This window comes from Myripristis murdjan, chromosome 22, assembly GCF_902150065.1.
Source record: "Myripristis murdjan chromosome 22, fMyrMur1.1, whole genome shotgun sequence".
NCBI classification, from domain to species: Eukaryota; Metazoa; Chordata; class Actinopteri; order Holocentriformes; family Holocentridae; genus Myripristis; species Myripristis murdjan.
This window is the reverse complement of record NC_044001.1, coordinates 11,855,989-11,875,759: the sequence shown is the minus strand read 5'-3', so window position 1 is coordinate 11,875,759 and position 19,771 is coordinate 11,855,989. Positions and strand designations below refer to the sequence as shown.

The window sequence follows — 19,771 nt, the reverse complement described above, 5'->3', positions numbered from 1 at the left end:
TTAAACTTCGAAGTGATTGTTCAGATTTGTACAGAGAGTGATATTTGTTGGTCTGTGTGAGAGTAATACATCCACCAAGTCCATTAATGCGAAAAACACAATTTTGAGCAGTGGCACAAAGCTGAAAAAATTGTTTTGAAGGAAGCACTACAACACATTTGTTTGTTTTGGTTTCATATTCAGAGATCTTTTCAGCACCCTGGTGTCCAAAATGGCAGAATTATTTTCTGGCGTAAAATAGTCTCTATTGAACTCATTCATTTTAGAGCAGCACACACAGGAGTTAATTAACCAAATTTGTATTACACTCGCATGAACCAACAAATACAACTATATGTGTAAAAAGCCAAACTATCACTTTAAGGTTGAGCATTTTATTAACTTTTTTTATTTAATCCTTTTACCCTTGACAGCAAAAATGCAAATTGTGTACTAAGAGCTTGTTGCAAGTCTGGGCCAAGTGATCAATGACGTGCACTCAAATCTATTTCCATGTGACAGAGTTGACATCTCAATTACCAAAAAACATCAAATAATCACAGTCCAAGAAACAACTAAAAAAGCAGTTAATGATACAAAATTAAAATTGCGGTATAGTGCATGTATTATAGATTATTATTATTACATCTTCTAACAGTTCAGCAGATGATCAAGGCAAGTATCCTTATCTTAATCTTATCTTAATCTAATCTGCATAAAAGCCAATTATATTAGATTAGATTATTATATTAAAGTGGCATCTGATCATCTAGATAGCCAAAGAGATCACGTTCAAATAAACTGATTACTTAAATCACCTTAAAGCGCCATGTGACCGTGTGAAATCTGTATTTAAATCATTCAAAGGTTGTTTATAAAATTAAGTTTCCATCATTTTAAAGTGCATTTAACACGTATAAATAAAAAGTGAATTCAGTGTCTTATTGAAGGACACTTAAGCGATGTGTGCAGATGTTTGCCAGCATGGGAGCTTGAGTCCAGGCCCTCCAGTTAGAGGAGAGTCTCCCGAACAACCCTATTGCACCTCATCTTTTATGTGCACTGACAACTTAAAGGAATGAGGGGGAAAAAAACTGACTCACTTAAGTATCACCATTCTTTTTTAATGACTTTTTTAAATTGATTTTTTATTACTTAGTCAATTTAAAGATATCGGTATCATATGAAACTATGAGACAAGTATGTCATGGTAGGTTGACAGCAAGAGGACTAAATATCACTCCAAAGTTAAGTTAAATTTTGGCGAGGGGAAAACTGGTATAGGCATTTTTAAAGGGCTCCCTTGACCTTTGATCTCAAGATATATGAATGTAAATAATTTCTATGGACACCCACGAGTCTCCTGATTGCAGACACACGCACATTATGCTCATCCCATGCAGTACAAATGTGTTGCACAGTAAAAATGCTGGCCTACTCAAAAACGGTGTATTTTTTCACACTAAAATGGGTTTGACTGGAAAGCTGAGACTCCGGTGGATTCAGTGAGTCCAATTTTATTTATATGTGATGATGTTAGCCCCTATATTGGCCATTTTATTGTGGTGAGACCCTTTTCTGGGACCTACTGTGATCTTTAGGATAATCAGAGCCTCATGAAACTTCATACCCACAAACTAGAGGATAAAAAACTCCAATAATGATAGTATCTAAGCATATCATCTCAGCCCTGCAACTTGATGTGAGTGTGTAACGCAATCCCAAAGCAGCACTGCACCAACCACACCTGGCCTCCAGCAGCAGCGGCGTCGAGGCCCATTTGGTGGTCAGGGTGGTGGTCACCGCCTTGGAGTCTGCACCCCCAGACGCCGAGGACAGCAAGGACAGCAGCAGGACCCACCGAAGCCACATCCTTAACCTCACGCCTGGGAGGAGGAGGAGGAGGAGGAGGAGGAGGAGGAGGAAGAGGGAGTAGAGGAGGCAGGAAACAAGAGGCAAACAAGATAATAGATAATGAGAGAGGAGAACGCGAGAGAATCAAACTGATAAGGAGGAACGGAGGTTATCAGAATCAGAAATACTTTATTGAGCAAGTGGGTAATCACACTGATACCCTTTGTAAGTGTAAATATAACTGCGGGGTAGGGTGCGCTTGGTAGTAAACAAAAAGCACCCGGAGCGCTGACCAATAGGAAGTTTGAGCGTGGCTCTTCTGTCCAATGAGCGCACAGCCAGGACATCCGGATTGTTTCAATGACAATCCACAGAGCTGTCAGATTAGCCAGGTAGCTAGCTCCTAACACCAGCCTCTAGTCCACAAACTGTGATGAACTTATCGTACATAATGGTGTTGTGTTCAGCGGGTTGTCTCACTGTACCGAGAGCCGACACAAGCTAACGGAAACCCAACATAAACGTTAGCCGAAACCCCAATGCGGCTAGCTAACTCTTGCTGCACAAAGAGGAAAATAACCGTATTTAACTCGTTTCACTTGGCTCACAGTGAGGTAACGACACACTCTGTGGAAAACGGCGGTGAATAAAGTCGTTCGTAGTTTTCTGGCATAAAAAATTAATGATATATTCTCACCAGAGCCGGCTTCGTCGCTTCCTGCAGTCATGTTCCGATGGGAGAGGGTGGGTCCTGTCATCCGGATTAGGTATGCTGCAGTTTTGCCTGTTGAAAATGACTGAACCGCTCCGAGCCTTGCTCCACAAAATTAGAGACGCAAACGTGACTTGCAAATAAAATACTTCACAGAGATATAATTTAAAAAAATATATATAAATAAATAAAGTGGTAGGGAAGAGAAACTAAAATAGCAATTAACTTTGCTGCCTAACCCCTGCCTTCAGAATTTAACAAAACAAAATTTAATTAAGGATTTTCTTTTTTCTTCGTCTTTTTTTTTATTCTTTAATTATGTTTTTGTCTTTTCGGGGCCAGAAATACAGCACAGCGACTCTAGAAATAAAGAAGACTGATTTTCCTCTGTCTTGCCACTCTCTCTCTCTCTCTGCAAGATTGATTGATTGATTTGATTTGATTTGATTTGATTTGATTTGATGATACCGCTACCTAGTAAATGCATTCCTGTATAAGACTGGCCTCATAAATATTAGGGAAATGTTCATAACGAGGAATTTACTGAAGCTTAACTTAACAAACTCCAAAAATAAATACAAAATATGAAACATTTGATATCACAAAACAAATTAGGCTATAAAAAAGAGTGACACTGTAGAAGTGATCCATGCCATTACACAGGATGTTCATAAGCTGTAGGTCCTGCCTGTTTGCCTGCATCACACAGTGCAAATGCTGAAGCTGCATAATAATAATAAGGCCACCAATAATTTCAGGCCATTGACACTTAACTACATTTGAAACCCCACATGAGAAACCTGCATTTATTAAACTGAAATATGGCCTGCAGAAAACAAGGCTTACTGTTTGAATGGGCTGATAAACATGGGAAGCCTTTAATGAAGATAGGCCAAACCTGTCCCCAGTATTTGTAAATTGGTAATGCAAAGTATTGGAAGTGAGCTGTGTCTCATTTTGCGCGGGACACCTGGCGTTCCTGTTGGAAGCCTCGCCCTGTGGCTCCTGCTGCAGCGCGTGGGCTCCATCGTCTGGATGGAGGGGCCCGTTGGGGCAGATTGGTAAAACGTGCGAGCCTCTTGTCCACCTGTTGCGTGGTCACGATGAAAAGATGATTAGGGGCGGGAGACACAGTCCCAGGGTGTCAGGACATGGCTTCTGCTTTTTCATTTACTCGCTCTGCAGCCTAAATTAAATTGGACAGCTGATCCTCCAGAGGGAGCAATTCCATGGTTTGATTTAACATTACATATATTAAAAAAAAAAAAAAAGCGTCATTAATTATCCTGTTGGATTTGACCTTCACGTTGAGGTACACGCACGTGCACGAGACACATGTAGACGCGTGTGCGTGCACATACACACACACATTCCCAGGCGCTACCCACGGGGCCCATTCGTCTGTCAAAAAGGTGACATCTTCAGATGAATTATGGGAGATGGTTGTCATCTTCTCTGGGGTCAAACACAAAACGGCCAAGCTGAGGTGTGGGCTCGCTCTCGCCAGACTGTCACACGTCAGCCATTTTAGAGGTTGAAAGCCTCAACGGGGGACCAAAACGACCTCAATTAAACCTCTATTAATATTAATACATTTTGTCGTTTCACGTGAGTTGCTGCTAATTAAATGTGTCCCTGACTGTATAATGGGGGTCAGCCTGGGTCTCCTACATGAAGCTAATTCACCACATTACAACCACCAAACACTGGACTGGCTCAGTACATAACTACACACAGACAGGGAGGCAGTCTATGTAACCTTGGTTCTGGCGGCCTTCATGTACATGCACACACACATACACATGCACACGCACACTGTCAGTGTTTATTCAACCTGACAAAACGGCAAAAAAACAGACATTTTTATTTGAAGGTCAGTCACTGCCTCATGCTGTGTTTGGCTGCTTACCTCTAAACCAACATTTATCGGCCTGTTATGAAAGGGTTAATAAGTTTGCAGGAGGATCAGCTTTTTTATGAGTCCGTAAACCACTGCTGCTTGTACTCACACACACACACACACACACAAACACAACAAACACAAATTTCAGACCATAATGAGATTGTGTGATTCCTCAGATTGGACTCCCACTGGTGTCAGTCTGTCAGAGCTGCAGAGCATTGCCCGGGGGGGGGTTTGCTTCTTTCTTATTCAATCTCTTAATATCATGGAAATCGATTTGCTGTCGACTGGTTGAAGATTAGCTGAACCCTGGGTGGAAGGTCAGATGATGCCCCACAGTACCCTATTTAATCATATTTAATTTATAGTTGAAGAAAAATGTGTGTTGCTGTGTTTCGATTTTACTTTTTGACAGAACAGGGTGTTGAACTATGCAAATTATTTGTGCATGTGTATATATTATAGAGGTTTATGCGCATTGTATATTGAACTACGAAGGTCTAAGCCATGCCGCAGCTGAAAACGACTCAACCACAGACAAAAGAGCAATCCCAGCGTGACCGGTGCCAGTGCTAGTAGGGCAGTCCTCCAGTACTACAATGGCCTGGCTCTGATGCATGTAAGAGACGTACTCAATATGAACTTATCTCCAGAATACCATGCTGAAAATAAGCGATAATAATGCCAAAGCTTCTTTGTCTGCATGAAAGAAGCACGGGACCAGCGATGGGGAGCTGCGGCCAGTTTGACCTCCTAATAATGGACTACAGCCAGAGCCCATACAATCACTGGATTCCCAGTGCCACAGCAAGCAGGCACTTCCCTCTCTCTCTCTCACTCACTCACACACACACACACACACACACACACACACACACACACATTCAGTCAGACAAAAGCTGATCAGCCCTCTGCAGTAGCTGAGCTATTATTGTTTGTTTAGTCCAGCTGCACTTGAAATGACAGCGACCCAGAGCTATGGGGAGGATTAAAGACTGCGTTAAGTCCAATACACCATGTACCAGCTGCCAGAGAGGCTGAACTGCCCCCCTCCTCTCTGCTGCTCTCCCTTATTTCCCCCTCTCCCTCTCTGTTCATATGTCAGGCACAAAAAAAAAGAGCATCCCCTTTCCTCCTGACTCACATAAAGGCCCTCTGATTCCCCAATTCTCCTCATCTCCCTTAATTCTCTTGCTTTTGCCGATGCCGTCTGTCTGCTCTGGTTTCCCTCCGGCCAATTGCCTCCGCTCCTCGCTGTCCAGGCAAATTATTTTAACCGCCCCCAGCCTCGCAGGAGGTGGGGGTCAGAGTTGAAAGCGCACAGGGCCGTTGATGAGACAGGACGAAGGTCTGTGCTCTGCTCCCTCTCCGTTACGCGCTCCACCAAGGACAACGAATGATATTTATACCCCGGCTCAGTCCCCCCCGTCTACCCCACAGCCTGCTTTCATTCTCGCAGAGCAGCGGACGCAGAGGATGTGTATTTGTGCGTGTACAGTATGTGTGTTAGGCAGGCCTGGAGTGTCTGCAGATTGAATTAGGCTGTAGATCACTGTTGACAGGGCTGAGGCTGTCATTAGGGTGGAACAGGCTGCTTTATGGGGTCATGGTCCTGTGGTTAGTGTATTTGAGCGGTGGAAATGTCCTCTAGCTATAGATTGGCCAGGGGATACAAGTGCGGAAAGCTGGAAGGCAGAGGCACCACACAACTGCTAAAGAAATTGAATGACTCTGTGTATGTTAATGGAAAATGTGGCTTCATTTCATGTTTAATACCTCGGGAGTGATGTCCATCAAAAAAAGTCATGAGAGCAATTTTTGTTTTTTTTTTCTCGCCTAAACAGTAAGTGTTTGCATGATAAGACGGGGGAGAGAGTGGGAAGCATGACAAATCATACACAGTGACAACCACAACACAATCAGGTCTGTAAAAATGAAATATTTTAATTGGTGGCTTGATGATTCATTTTTGCAATCATAAGAAACAAACCCAGAATGATGCATACAGAAGGAGCCAGAGACAGACTGCACACCACCCCGAATACAAGTCTCTATCACACTCTCTTGAACACATCTTTAAAATAAAATAAAATAAAATAAAATAAACAAAAACAAAGAATGATGTTAGCGATCGATGCCCGGGTTGGTTCATTGTCACAAAAGGAAATGCTGTTAAGACATCAGAAATACATAGTGTTGATACATTTGATGGTTGAACAGGATTTTAGAGCATCAATTTCTGGAATCATTTCAGTGAAAGGATTCATTTCTCCTGCACTCATTTTGTTTTTTTTGGGTATTAGTGTTTTTTATTAAAGGACTAGGTGCGAGTTGCCCTTAAAGGCCCCATCCGGAACTGCCTCAAGTCTTATGGTCGCTTGAAGGTTTATTATGGAAATTAGGACGGTCAATGAGCGGCCAATTACACGCTACCGGTCATAGCTCATGCGGCACAGATACACACAGCTCCACGACATCACGAGTAAGTAAGCAGAGTTTGGGTTGAAAATAAATGTACTAAACACTGAGCGGTTTTCCGGAGTGTGAGAGAGTGGTGCCGTTCTGCAGTTCTGGATCAGGCCTTTAACCGCGAGTGCAGAACCAGACGCTGGCTTGGAGTCCGAAAAAAAAACCCGGCCTGACATAAAGGAGGTCTGATTCTGTAAAACAGGTTGTGGGCAACACGCCTCGAGCTCTTATGGGTTTCAGTCTCCAGTCTCCGCCTCAAGGAAACAATGAGGGGGCAGTCACTGTGAAAAATAAAAGATCGTTCATTCCCCCCCCCTCTCCCTATTGGGTTACTTTCAGGGCTACACAAAAAGCAGCATATAGACTCTGGATGTGTCCCAATACCTTTCATTATCCCCCCCGCTTCTTCCTCCTCCTTTCCCTCATGAATCATCCCTGATCTGAAAAAGAGACATGGGTGGAACCAGGGTGTTTTGTTGAAACGGAACAAGGAGGATGGTGGGCGGCTTAATTGTTGGCTTCCCTCTCCTCTTACTTAAATTCTATTGTTGATGGCAGGAGGCAGCATCATTTACGTTGAGATCAAGGAAGCCGTTCCCCTGCAGTTGCCCTCTGGATGGCACCAGACCTGGACTGCGTTCAGCCGGGCCGAATTAAGTCATATTGTTTCTCTTTCCCATCCCTTACATTCCTTCCTTGACCTCCTCATAGATTTTCCCCTCGTAAATGTCTTTTGCACCGAGTTTTAGCGGAGAAAGGATGAAGTAAAGTTTAAATGGATCTGGATTTCAGGGAATTCTAGCAGGGCCACCATCCCGTGTAACCAAGGCATGGAGAGGAGACAAAAAAATGGGAGAAGAAAAAAAAAAGGTTAGGAGAGGACAGCGGAGAGGCCTGGCTTGCAGCGCTGTGATGCTATAGAAGGGACTTCCTGTCTCTCTGCCAAACTGCCCCGCCCTTTTCCAAAAAAATAAAATAAAATAAAAAATAAAAATGGCAAGATATTGGTCATGGAACCAGTCAGTCACTCACAAACACATCCGGCATTCTCTCTCAGGCAAACGCACACACACACTATTTACAAAGGCATACTGTACATACTATTTACACACACACACACACAAACCAACACACACAAGCGCTCGTAAGACTTCCACACACACACACACACACACACACACACACACACACACACACACACACACACACACACACACACACACACACACACACAAGTAGTCAGAGAAGTAGTATAATGTAGTATAATGCAGACATATTACCTGGCAATAATTACGATGTCCATGGGGTTACACATGATCCCAGTACATAGAGGCACTACTACCTCGCCTCCTTTCCTTCCTTAAGGGTGAGACCGACCAAAAAATAAAATAAAATAATAAAATAAAATAAAATAAAATAAAAATTAAAAAATAAAAACAACTACCTACAGGTCACCGGCGCTGTGTGCTCTTTCTGCAGGTGGGAGGCTTGTTTGAGGCTGCTGCTTTTCACTGCAGCTTCAAAAAAAAAAAAAAAAAAAAAAAAAAAAAAAAAAAAAAAAAAAACGAGAAAGTGAAAATGCCACCCGCCACATTAAGGGCTCACATCGCCATGGTGACCGGCAGTCGCAGAACTCCATTTGAGCATTTAGTCTGCGCTGAGGCTTCCAAAGCGCTCGCCGCTTAAGCAGCATGGCTCCTGCCACCAACCTACAGCAGATTTCACTCCTCTCCCAGCTTTGATTTCTTCACACCTATGTGAGACTCGGCTCTATAATTGGCTGTCATTCTCTGTACATCTGAGAGACACAAAAAAGAAAAAGAAAAAAAAAAAAAAACACATCCAAAAAACAAGATTAAAAAAACAAACTAGTTAAGCGGCAGGTGCTTTGGGAACCTCGAACAGAGAAACAGGCCACTTTTTTTTTTTTCCCTCCCACCCACGATGCAAGGCTTCAGTAATGGCTATGGTCCATTGTACATCTATCCAATCCATTAGCTTTGATTTACAAAACAAACAAAAATAAAGAAATACAGGAATCACTTTTCTTTAGGCAGCAATATTGGTCTCAGTGTTATTACAATTCTGCTTTTAAAAAAGCATAAAACACAAAAAAAAAAAAAAAAAAAAAAAACGAAATCATCCTAAAATGAGAATGAGACTGTCACTATTAATGACAGAGCGTGTTCATGGTTGAAATGGAAGCTGATTTTTTTTTTTTTTAAGCAAAAAGCTTTATTACACAACTTAGTCCAACTTTCTTTCTCTCTCTTTTCCAGATAGTCCGTGCTGTACCTCTGCCATTTCCATTTCCTTTGCTCAGTTCAACCAATATGATACTTTTATAGCGTTCCCAGTTCCCTTGCAATTGGGCTCCATCCAGGAAGTGCACTGGTCCTTTGCAAGGATTAGCGGGAATTCACAGACTTTAATTTCATTTTCTCATGCTCCCGTATCAGGCCACAGAGAATGAGACAAATGCAGCAGGAGGAGGGGAGGTGGGACAGACGGAGGCAGAGATGGATGAGATAGTTGTTTGACAGCAACTCCTAAAAATATCTCTCCTCTGCTCAGTCAGTGATGATGATGGGGAAGATGGGAGAACACGGGAGGAGGGGTAAGGGCAAGCGAATGCTAATAGCAACCGGGCAAACCTCAAAATCATGAGCTGATGCAATCGGCCACAAGCCCAGGTCTCCATAGCAACCGCTTGGACTCTGACCCGCAAGGCCCAACTCTCCGGTAACGTCCGTCTGCCAGTCAGTTGGCTCTTGACGCAGGCCCCCGCCTCTGTGTACGTGTGTGTATGCAAGTGTGTGTGTACGTGTCTGCGGCTCGCAGCGTCTACGCGTGCCTGTGCATTTGCTCTCATTCTGCTGCTACCAGCGGTTGATGATCTGGTTCATGTAGTCCTCGGTGGGGAGCCTGCTGCCCGCTTCCTCCGTTCTCCCGCCCTCCTCGGTGTCCTCCCTCTCCCTCTCCTCCCGCTCCCCGTCCCCGTCCTCCAGCGCCAAGACGGAGCTCTGCCTGCTGCGGGACGGCCACAGGCTGACGCCGAGGCCCAGGCCCTGGTGGCTCTGCTGCAGGTGGTTCTTGATGCGCTGCTGCCGTCTCTCCTGCTGCCTGGTGAACTGGTAGCGCTGCTGGAACAGGTCCCGGGCGTAGTCGTACAGCTCCATGTCCAGCTCGTTCAGCTCCTCTATACGTTGCACCTGCAGGGGAGCGAGCACACACACGCCGCGTTTATTTCCCATGAATTAGCTCCGAGATGACAGCTATTCATCCTGGGTCCACATAAAATACACAACAGTAAACATGCCCCCTCCCGCCGTAAATGATGATGATGATGTCCTTCACAGCCTGTCAGCAGTGGCTTTCAATCCGCCATATAAAGGATCAAGGCTGAGAGTTCATTTGACGAAACAATGACTAAACAGGGGACTTCTGGCGTGTACTTGTGCTATGTTTAATGAGACAATCATGCTTTTATGTTAAATGTTATTACCACTCTTCCCAGAGCAAGGAGGTCATCAAATCTCTCCATCTTCTGAACCGTTTGCTTGCCAACTTCAATTATGTAATAGTCTACAGTAGTGTACTTTTCAAAATAAACCGCCTTATGTAGCTGATGGCAATGCACTGATTTCAATTTTTTTTTTTTTTGAAAATGCACTTAAAATATGCCCAAAAATTTGGATGGGAATATATGGGCGGTAGAAAATATGTGATTTTGTTCTGCCCTGTAATAGACGTTAAGCTCAGATATTATGTGTGATACACGGACAAACACTGTAATTTTGAAACTATGTCGTAGTGAGATATAAAGTTTCAGCGGCATCAGAGACACTGCATGTGACGGACGGATGAAAGAATGAATCAATTAATTGATCAGTGAATGGAGGCCGATCCATTATCCTCTGATTTGATTGTAGTAAATAATTAAATATTAGACTTATAGAAGTGTGTGAAGCAGGTTACTGGGTTACTGAATAAAAACAAACAGTGAGCGAGAGGGGGGAAAGAAAGGAGAGAAAAAAGGGGACAAGAGGAGGATGGTTAATTTACATGAAGTTTGTATGAGATCTGCTCACGGCTTCGACGGGGAGAGAGAGAGAGAGGGAGAGCGAGACAGAGGGAGTCTGTAGGCAATATGCGGAGCGAGATAACAGAAAAGCGTTTGATGTCAGGACGTGAGACATCGCTAGCTTTATTGACGTGTATCATCTGCTGCGCCGCAAATTCGACATGGAGCAGGAAATGTTTCCAATTAAGAAAATCCTTTTGAAATAAGTGATGGACTGGTGGATATCGTTTGTGAGCAATGTGTGCGACAACAGAGGGAGACGACGTGTGGCATCGGCGCTAGAAAATTAGAGATCTTTGATCGACAGCATATGGGACGCAGGCACCGAGAGAGAAGACAGTTCGAACCTGACATTCATCAACACAAAGCCTTAAAACCGGGTGGGGGGTGTAAGTGGGCTTTGAAGAGCTTTGCGGGAGAGTCAAAACAAATGTTCTTCTCATCAACTGCCAATTTAATTTTGACATTTTGTGTATTAATTAAATAATGTCAAGATTTTGTTTTTAAAAGGGCCTTTGGAAATGTTTAATTTGAAGCTAAAAAAGCAATTTTCACTCAAAATGCCATGCACGCCCCTCAGACTCCGAGCTTTCACCATGTCGTAGTTTCCCTTTTTTGTGATAATGACCATTGGTGCACCATGCTGCAGCCCCTGTCAGTTGGCATATTTCATTTTCTCCTCTTCCTGCGAGTTTTGATGTATAAATCACCAGTCTGCTGTGTACTGGAGGATATTTTTTATTTTTTTTTTTGCTGGGAATTGAGCCTAAGAACTCCCACATTGGACCAATCAAAGTGTGAAGCACATCTTTGAGGCTGCTGTTTTTAACGGTGACAGTCACATTTTTTGCTTTCCTTAGACAGTGTCATACCAACTAATTTCACAGTAATATAGGACTCTGTCTCTTTCTTTTGCTCATCCTCTACTCCTGTCTTTTTTTCTCTCAGATTATCTATTACTTATTTTGAAATGTTTGTTATTTTTCTCTGTCTGTCTGTAACTGAATGTGCTGTTTCAGCCTTGGCTGTGTCTTTTGTCTAAGAGAGATCTTGATCTCAATGGGACTAACCTGGGAAAACAGAAGATACTGTTTATCTTTTTAACCATTTAAAAAGGGAAAAGAGACATTTTTACACATAATTGTCATATTTGTTCCATTAAGTTCTCAGCAGCGTGTGCGCAGAGATAGTCTGCAGGCTCTGAAGAGCTTCTCTTTTGTGTTTCTCCGACTCTGTCTGTCTCAGTAATTTCACACTGTCTGAATACAGAACCAAATGTATTCAAGGTGGCTGGACTGTCCCACTAACCGTAGCATTGTCCAGGTCCACCCCTGCAGCCCGGGTGCTGTTGTACTGCATGAAGGGCCTGATGAAGCGCAACCTGAAGGTTCGCTCAAACAGGAACTGAGTTTTCCTCTGGTACTCTGTCAGGCCGAAGAAGGCCATGTCTCGCAGGTTCTTCTTGGCAGAGTCCAGGAGGAGCTGGGCCCTCTTCTTCTCAGGAACTGTGGACATGTTGTAGCAGCCGACCAGACTCAGATCCGCTAGCATGCGCACCTGCAGCCGGAGGGAGAACATGAACGTACAAGCGTTAAAAGACCTCGAGTGTTAGGCTGTTCGTGAAAACATCCTTTACTTTGAGGATTTGTATTTAATCCCGAGTGTCTGCAAGCACTTAGTGCCCTTAAGCAAGACGCTCAATCCCACCCGCTCCAGAGCTGCTGCTATCTAGTTCAGGTGATTACATTTCCCCAACTTGACTTACATTACATGGTGGACCCCTGTTTGAAGTGATTTTACCCTAGAGATCCTGACATGAAAACAGATTTTGATTAATGTTAACTGATCAAAGTATTTCCCAACTGGAACCGATCAATTGAGAGATTATTAGTTTTTCCTGATTACTGCTTTTGTTAGTAAATAGTGGCGAGAAAGACAGAAAGTAGCTTTCTTAACAAATTCAGCGCTGACGCAAATGATTCAAAGGAAAACAGGTATTCACACAAGAGTGAGACATACAATATACTTCGGACTCTACATGTAACCTAGTTATAAAGAGTTTGTTTTTGTTTTGATAACATCAGCTACATCCTTTATAAAAAAAAAAAAAACATATTACCTGACGTTCATCAATTCATCCTGTCTGGCCTGTAAATGAGATCCTGTTGTGTTTTGTCCTACATTTGAAGTGCATCCCTGCTATTCTCTGTACCAGACCTGTAACGTCTCTGCATCATTTACCATTTGAAATTCTTTGATCATCCATTGTACTTGGCAAACTAAAGCAAGTCTGATTTTGGTGGAAATCTAATTTTGGAACATGTACATTCGATGATGAATCACTAGGTGCATTCTGGCAGCGTGGCACAAAATAAGGAACGGGGCTGACATACTGCATACTGATTTGGATTCACACTGACAACGTCAAGAGTACACAGTGGGCAAATGAGCCTGCTGGTACAACAGGATATCTTAAAGGAACAGTTCATCCAAAATGTGAAAACTCTGTCATTACATATTCACTGCTGGATGAAACACTGATGAGGTTTGTGTATCGGCATCACAAGCAGCGAGTTAGCTGGCACAGCTCCATATCAGTCATCTTCAAAACAATTGAAGTGAATGAGGCTGTTTCTTTCGAGCTCCAAAAAAGGAGGAAAAAACATAATCCAAATGTGAGGCTGAGCGATTGCACCGAGTCCAAATATTTACTTCATTATCTGCTGGATATTTTGCACTTGTTCTGCACCGTGCCAACCATGACAACAGCACCGGGCAGATGTTGACTTCAAATGCTTGAAATGTTGCGATTGGAGTGCACTTGAACGGCCCGGTAAAGTGGTAAACACAAACGGGAAAGTCAAATATCACATGATACCAAGTACGCTGAGATGTGTCATTCTGACTGTTTGTTTAACATTTCAGTGCCATGGTTAACAATTTTTTTATCCAATACACATGCTGGGATATCATTTACAAAACTGAAACAAAGTGTCTGTTTTTGTTTCAGGGTCACGTGGTTATTTATGAAAGTATGAAGCCATCAAAGCTCTGTCAGACCCCCGTGGGGAAACTGGAGCACCACGAGTGGGTAAAATCCAAGAGATAAGAGGTAAATACTGACCTTTGGGATGCACAGTGAAATAGCTTGACTTCAGAACATTTGGATTTTGCTCTTTGGAGCAACTTCATGGTTAATTTTTTTTGCCATTTCAGGAACGGTTAAGAGAGACTCTCTAATCCCTGCAATTGTTTTGGATGGATGAATAATATGAACCAGCTAAGGCAACAGCTACACTACATACACGTACCTCAGTGTCTCAGCTGAAGATGTGTAAACAACAAAATTATTCAACTATTCCTTTAAATGTGTGTACAGATGTGTGTGTGTGTGTGTGTGTGTGTGTGTCCCACATGTACAAGTCATAGAAGTCTGAGTAATAAGATGGCCAACACGTCTAGGTGGGAGACTGAGACTGCATGAGAAGGGAAGGCGTGAATGTGAGGTGGTTTATGGCCAGCGGCCTAACACTGGCTGTCTGCGTGCGTGTGTATGTGTGTGTGTGTGTGTGTGTGCACTCACATGCATGCTTGAGCGCATTTGTGCATTTTGTATGTGTGTGAGTGAGTCAGAAAGTGAGAAAAAAAAAAAAAAAAAAAACAAGCCAAAAGACAAATTTCTCCTTCAAGGGAATCAATAAGAAAATCCCCAAAGCAGAGAGAGAGAGAGAGAGAGAGAGAGAGAGTTGAGTGCGTTTTTGATTCTGTGAGACAGTCTGCGAGAGAGCGTGGCCACCCGTGCGGATGTGTGTGTTCCCAGTGTGTGTGTGTGTGTTGCACCTCAGCCTACCTGTCTGTTGTTGGCCAGGTTATAGGGACAGTCCATGAACTGCTGCAGGGTGCAGCCGGACCAGTCGGAGCCCTCGTAGCAGGAGGGCAGCTCCTCGGGGGTCGGGGTGCGGCCGTCGCACATGTGCAGGGAGGTCTTCCACGTGGCCCCCCGCTGCACATGCCGCCACTCGCTGAGGTAGCGAGACACCGGGTCCCTCAGCAGGGTGATGTAGTAGAACTTCCTGTGGGGCGCAGACGGACGGGGGTGGAAGAGAAAGATGCAGGGGAGCAGGAATACAGACAGAAAATGTAAAAAAAATAAAATACAAGAGGAGAGGGAGGACAGCGGAGATGGACGGAGAAGAATTGGGAAAACAAAGTGAGGAGGGGGGGATGGGGAAGAGAAGAAAAAAAGATTTAGATCAAAGCTTTACTGCTTCAGCTGGACTCAAAATTGTTTTTGACACGGACTCTGTCAATCAATAAGAAAAAAACAGTAAAAAAAACATGACATTCAATAAAATCGGCGCATACAGGAGACAGAAACGAAAGCAGCAGCAGCACACCACATGAAAACTCGAGTTCACTCAAAGCTCATTTTGCAGAGTGCGAGCGTGAGCCTTATTGCTGGTGTTTTGGCGTTTCTGCTGTGGGGGATAAATGATTGTTTGAGGTCTTCAGAGTGAAAGCCTCGCCATGTGTAATTCCACCGCTCTCCATGTGGTGGCACTGTTTACAACGGTTTGCTGCGGCGGTTCACGCTTAGATCCTGGTAACTCAACAGAGGAATGCCTACAGAGGTTGTCGTACTTAGTGCAATATTTACATTTACTAGAGGCAGTCGTGTGATGCATAAAGGGAAAACGGAGAGCTGGTGAAGAGATCGAGAGAGAGAAAGTTGATTTGTCAGGCTGAGGATCAGGTCAGTGTCGAGGCCACTGTGCAGGAAAAGAAACTGCTAGCACAAGCACATCTCTCTCTCTAACACACACACAAACACTGCAAAACATCCTCGTGCCTCAGACTCAGACACACACACACAGCAAACATCCTCTCACTAAACACACACACCAAGTATTAGGTCTGATTCTGTGAGATGACTCATACCGCATTTGAAATTTGGATCGGCTCGTGGTTTGTTTGTGTGTGTGTGTGTGTGTGTGTGATGTGTGTAATGTGTGTAATGTAATGGTGCATAGCACAGTTCAATGTCTCCCCAGAGGGGGCACTCCCACCCGAGCAGAGACCTTTCCAGGCCTTTACACTCCAGCTAATTACTGCAGCCTAATCAATCAACACATCCTCATTAACCAGACACACATGCAACGCGTGTGTGCACATTCTACGTGTGTGTGTGTGTGTGTCTAAGGGTGTGTAGAGTGTCTGGGAGAGCTGGTGTGGATTTGTGCGTGCGCGCCACACGCATACACCAGTGAGGGAAAATATACACAGTCACACACACTGCCCTCCTCTTCTCTCCTGGGCTTGCATCACATCAGAGGAATGTTTGCAGAGAGAATTTTGTGTGCTGACAGGACTCTACGAAACGGCCCGTTCCACACAAGCCACCCCAAAACGCACACACACACACACACACACACACACACACACTCCACCGCCATTGCTAAATCATTGGTGTCACACTACAAAGCTCACATAGCAAAGGAGGGGTGGGGGGGTGTTGGGTGGACACAAAGATCAAGTGTAAATCTGCTCGTGGCATGAACAGTAGCAGTGTTTGGATATTAAAAACCAAGTGGCTTAACCCCCCCCCCTCCGCCAAAATCCAGCGGCAGTGGGGACATCCTGCAAAACAAAACAACCCAACCCTAAATCCAGCAGCAGTGGGGGAGATCCTCAACAATAAAACAAACAAACCCTAAATCTAACGGCAACGGGGGAGACACTGCGCAACAAAACAACCACACCCTAAATCGAGTTGCGGTGCGGAGGCGCCTGACAATGAAGCGACTCGGAGCTCAAACATCTAGTGGCAGCAGGGGGATCACGGGCGGGGAAACAAGCTCACCCTAAATCCTGTGGCAGTTGGGAGATCCCGGGCGACAAACCAAACAAACCCCGCAATCCAGGGACAGCAGGAGGATCACGGCCGGCGAAACAAGTAGCTAAACTCCAAATCCCATCAACCTAAACCTATCTCATCCCCCGATCTAATCAAAGAGCGGGGCGGCGGGGCGGGGGGGGGGGGGCACATAGTCCAACCGGAGCCTGGAGGAGAGCGGGGTACATTATGGAGATTCCTGTGATGACATTATCTCGATTCTTGACACTCCCCAAAGCTCTGTGTGAGTGGGTGTGTGTGTGTTGAGTGAGGCTGTGAGAGTGAGAGTGTGTGTATACACGCGTATTAAATCAGTGATGACATTTTCCCCCTCTTGGCTTCAATCCCCCCCTGAAAACACACACACACACACAGACACACACACACACACACAGTCCTCTCTGACCCTAGCCGGAGAGAGACAGGGAGGAGAGCAGGACAGGGAGAGCAAGAGAGAAAAAGTGAAACAGAGAGATGAAGAGAGAGAGAGAGAGAGAGAGAGAGAAAGTGAGAGACGAGTGGGCGGAAGAGAATTTCAATTAGTTTTCTAATACTGTGAAAGCAGTGAGGGCCCCGAGCCCGAGTGATTTATCAAAGTTATGGCTCCCGCTATAATGAAGGCTCAGGCATATTACCAGGCAAAATAAATAAATAACACACGCGCGGAGGCATGGACACACACACACACACACACAAGCACACACCGACCTGGCGTACATGCTAAGCCTAAATAAATGATCTAAACGGCACACTTACCTTTGTGTCTGCTGGGTCAGGCGGACTACAAAACTGAAGCCGAGGAGAATTTTCTCGCCTCATGGCTTAATGATGTCTGACCGTGCAACTCACATCTTTGGGTAATGATGTCTCATCCCACACGCACATTTACTTGCATGCTGGCAAACTCAAATGCACCTCTCTTTTACTCTCTCTCTCTCTCTCACACACACACACACACTCGGTGCCTCAAAGCCAGCCGAACACTGCAGCAGATATTTTCCTCATAGGCGATATTGCTTATAGTTGAAGGTGAGGCGCCCGTCAAATTAACTTCAAAGCTAACACCCAGCACTCCATCTCTCGCCGTCCACATCCAGCACATCATCATCATCATCATCATCGTCATCATCCACCGGCTGAGCGCTGGAATTTACGGCCCGGGAACGGGGCTTTGAAGAGCCTTCTTCTTTGCGGACGATGTTTAAGTGCATTACATTTTTTTTTTTTTTTTGCACAAAATTTCCCAAACTTGTCTGCTGTATTCCTTTTTTTTTTGCCTCTCTGCCAGACAGACGAACGCCCCCACCTTCCCCCCCCCCACCAAACTCCCAAACTGCATTTATCAGGCGTCAAACACGTCAACTAATCGGTGAGCGCTTTATCGTCTCACTGATTTATTCTATCAGATGGGTGGTGTGTATAGCGGGGCTGATAAAAAGCGGGTGTTTGGCAGGGAGAAGCAAGATGGAGCTATTGTCTGGACCACAGTGCCATCCAGACTGAACAAGGACAGCTTTCTCTTTTTATCTCTCACTCTCTCTTGGGCGGCTTTATTTATTTATTTATTTTTTTCCTCCCCATCACTATAAGTGAGTTTAAGACCAAGGATGTAAGCACAAGATGAAGTGTAATGTCTGTCTGGCAGACTAAAAGTGAGGGGGGGGAGACAAAACCACAAATGAAAAAACAAACACGCCATCGTTCTTTCTTCCTTTCTCTCATTTTAAGACAGTTTTTTTTTTTTTTTTTTTTTTTTTTAACTTTCCACCCCTTATTTTCTCACCCTTTAAACCATCTCCTCCGCTTTCCCTCCATCTCTACAGACAAATCTGACCCCCGGCTGAGAGACTGACAGGCATGGCAGGGGGTCTGCTGGCCAGCTACTCTTCTATTCACACACACACACACACACACACACACACACACACAAGCATGAGCACACATAAACACCAAGACTGCACAAGACTATACAGTTGCTCTCAGAGTCAAACAGGAAGCCATAAATGTCATGAGGGTAAGGCTGTGCTGTATGTGGGCTTAAGTGGGTTTGTGTATCTGTGTGTTTGCATACACACACACACAAAGACACACACACACGCATATGTATATGCATGTATGGGGGAGTATATACACTTGGCGCATTAGGCTTAGGCCCATATGGCCTTTCATGAGCAGCCACTGTGGTCCATCTCAGATACGATGCAGACTTTTTGGTTACATAATTATGGAGCTGATCAACACTGTGAAGCCCTTAACCCCAATTGACGTTTTGATCAGATTCAAAACATATGATATCATTATACGGACCAATATTTGGTAATATTTTACGGTTAGCCAGTGAAATTCTTAACTTCTTTACACAATCCACACCACCTTCAGCTCAGCTTCTCTGCCAACTCATGCTGTGCCGTGTTGGATAATTATTATTAATCATAGTAACAATAGTAACAGTAATAACAATAGTAGCACTAGGAGCATTTTAAATAATAGAGTCTGCTGGACAAAGTAAGGAGAAGACGGTGATTTTCACTGCCACATGTATGCAGATATCATTAAATCTGCCATGACATCATGCTTTTGGCGAGCTGATGCATCGGTCATGCTCTACTCCTCTATGACGCCAAGAGTGAAATTCTAGGAAAAACTGTGAATACATGAAAAGTACAAAACATAAAGATGTAAAATATCGGCAGAGAACATGAGCTGACACCGAAAATATCTCAGTATTGGCCTTCAAAAACGCCGCATCAGTCGAGCAGGAATGTGTGAGTGTGTGTGTGTGTGTGTGTGTGTGTGAGAGAGAGAGAGAATGTATGTGTGTGCTTGCCGAGCGTTATCAAGAGGAAACACACAGCGCCTGAGTCTGCTATAGTCCCT

At 44.3% G+C, this 19,771-nt stretch overlaps 2 protein-coding genes across 2 annotated transcripts in view; both read right to left on the bottom strand.

The window, feature by feature from the left end:
- The window catches only part of uggt1 (UDP-glucose glycoprotein glucosyltransferase 1), a 28,397-nt gene extending 25,764 nt beyond the window's left edge, over positions 1-2,633 (bottom strand). Inside the window, exons 1-2 of the mRNA XM_030082078.1 lie at positions 2,531-2,633; positions 1,727-1,865 (exon numbers count right to left, since the gene is read on the bottom strand). Coding sequence (XP_029937938.1) covers positions 1,727-1,865; positions 2,531-2,591 — 200 coding nt within the window. The 5' untranslated portion in view covers positions 2,592-2,633. The remainder of the gene's footprint in view (positions 1-1,726; positions 1,866-2,530) is intronic.
- A 3,739-nt stretch (positions 2,634-6,372) lies between these two features.
- hs6st1a (heparan sulfate 6-O-sulfotransferase 1a) overlaps positions 6,373-19,771 on the bottom strand; it is a 59,992-nt gene continuing 46,593 nt past the window's right edge. The window contains exons 2-4 of the mRNA XM_030082079.1: positions 14,852-15,074; positions 12,310-12,558; positions 6,373-10,129 (exon numbers count right to left, since the gene is read on the bottom strand). Coding sequence (XP_029937939.1) covers positions 9,797-10,129; positions 12,310-12,558; positions 14,852-15,074 — 805 coding nt within the window. The 3' untranslated portion in view covers positions 6,373-9,796. The remainder of the gene's footprint in view (positions 10,130-12,309; positions 12,559-14,851; positions 15,075-19,771) is intronic.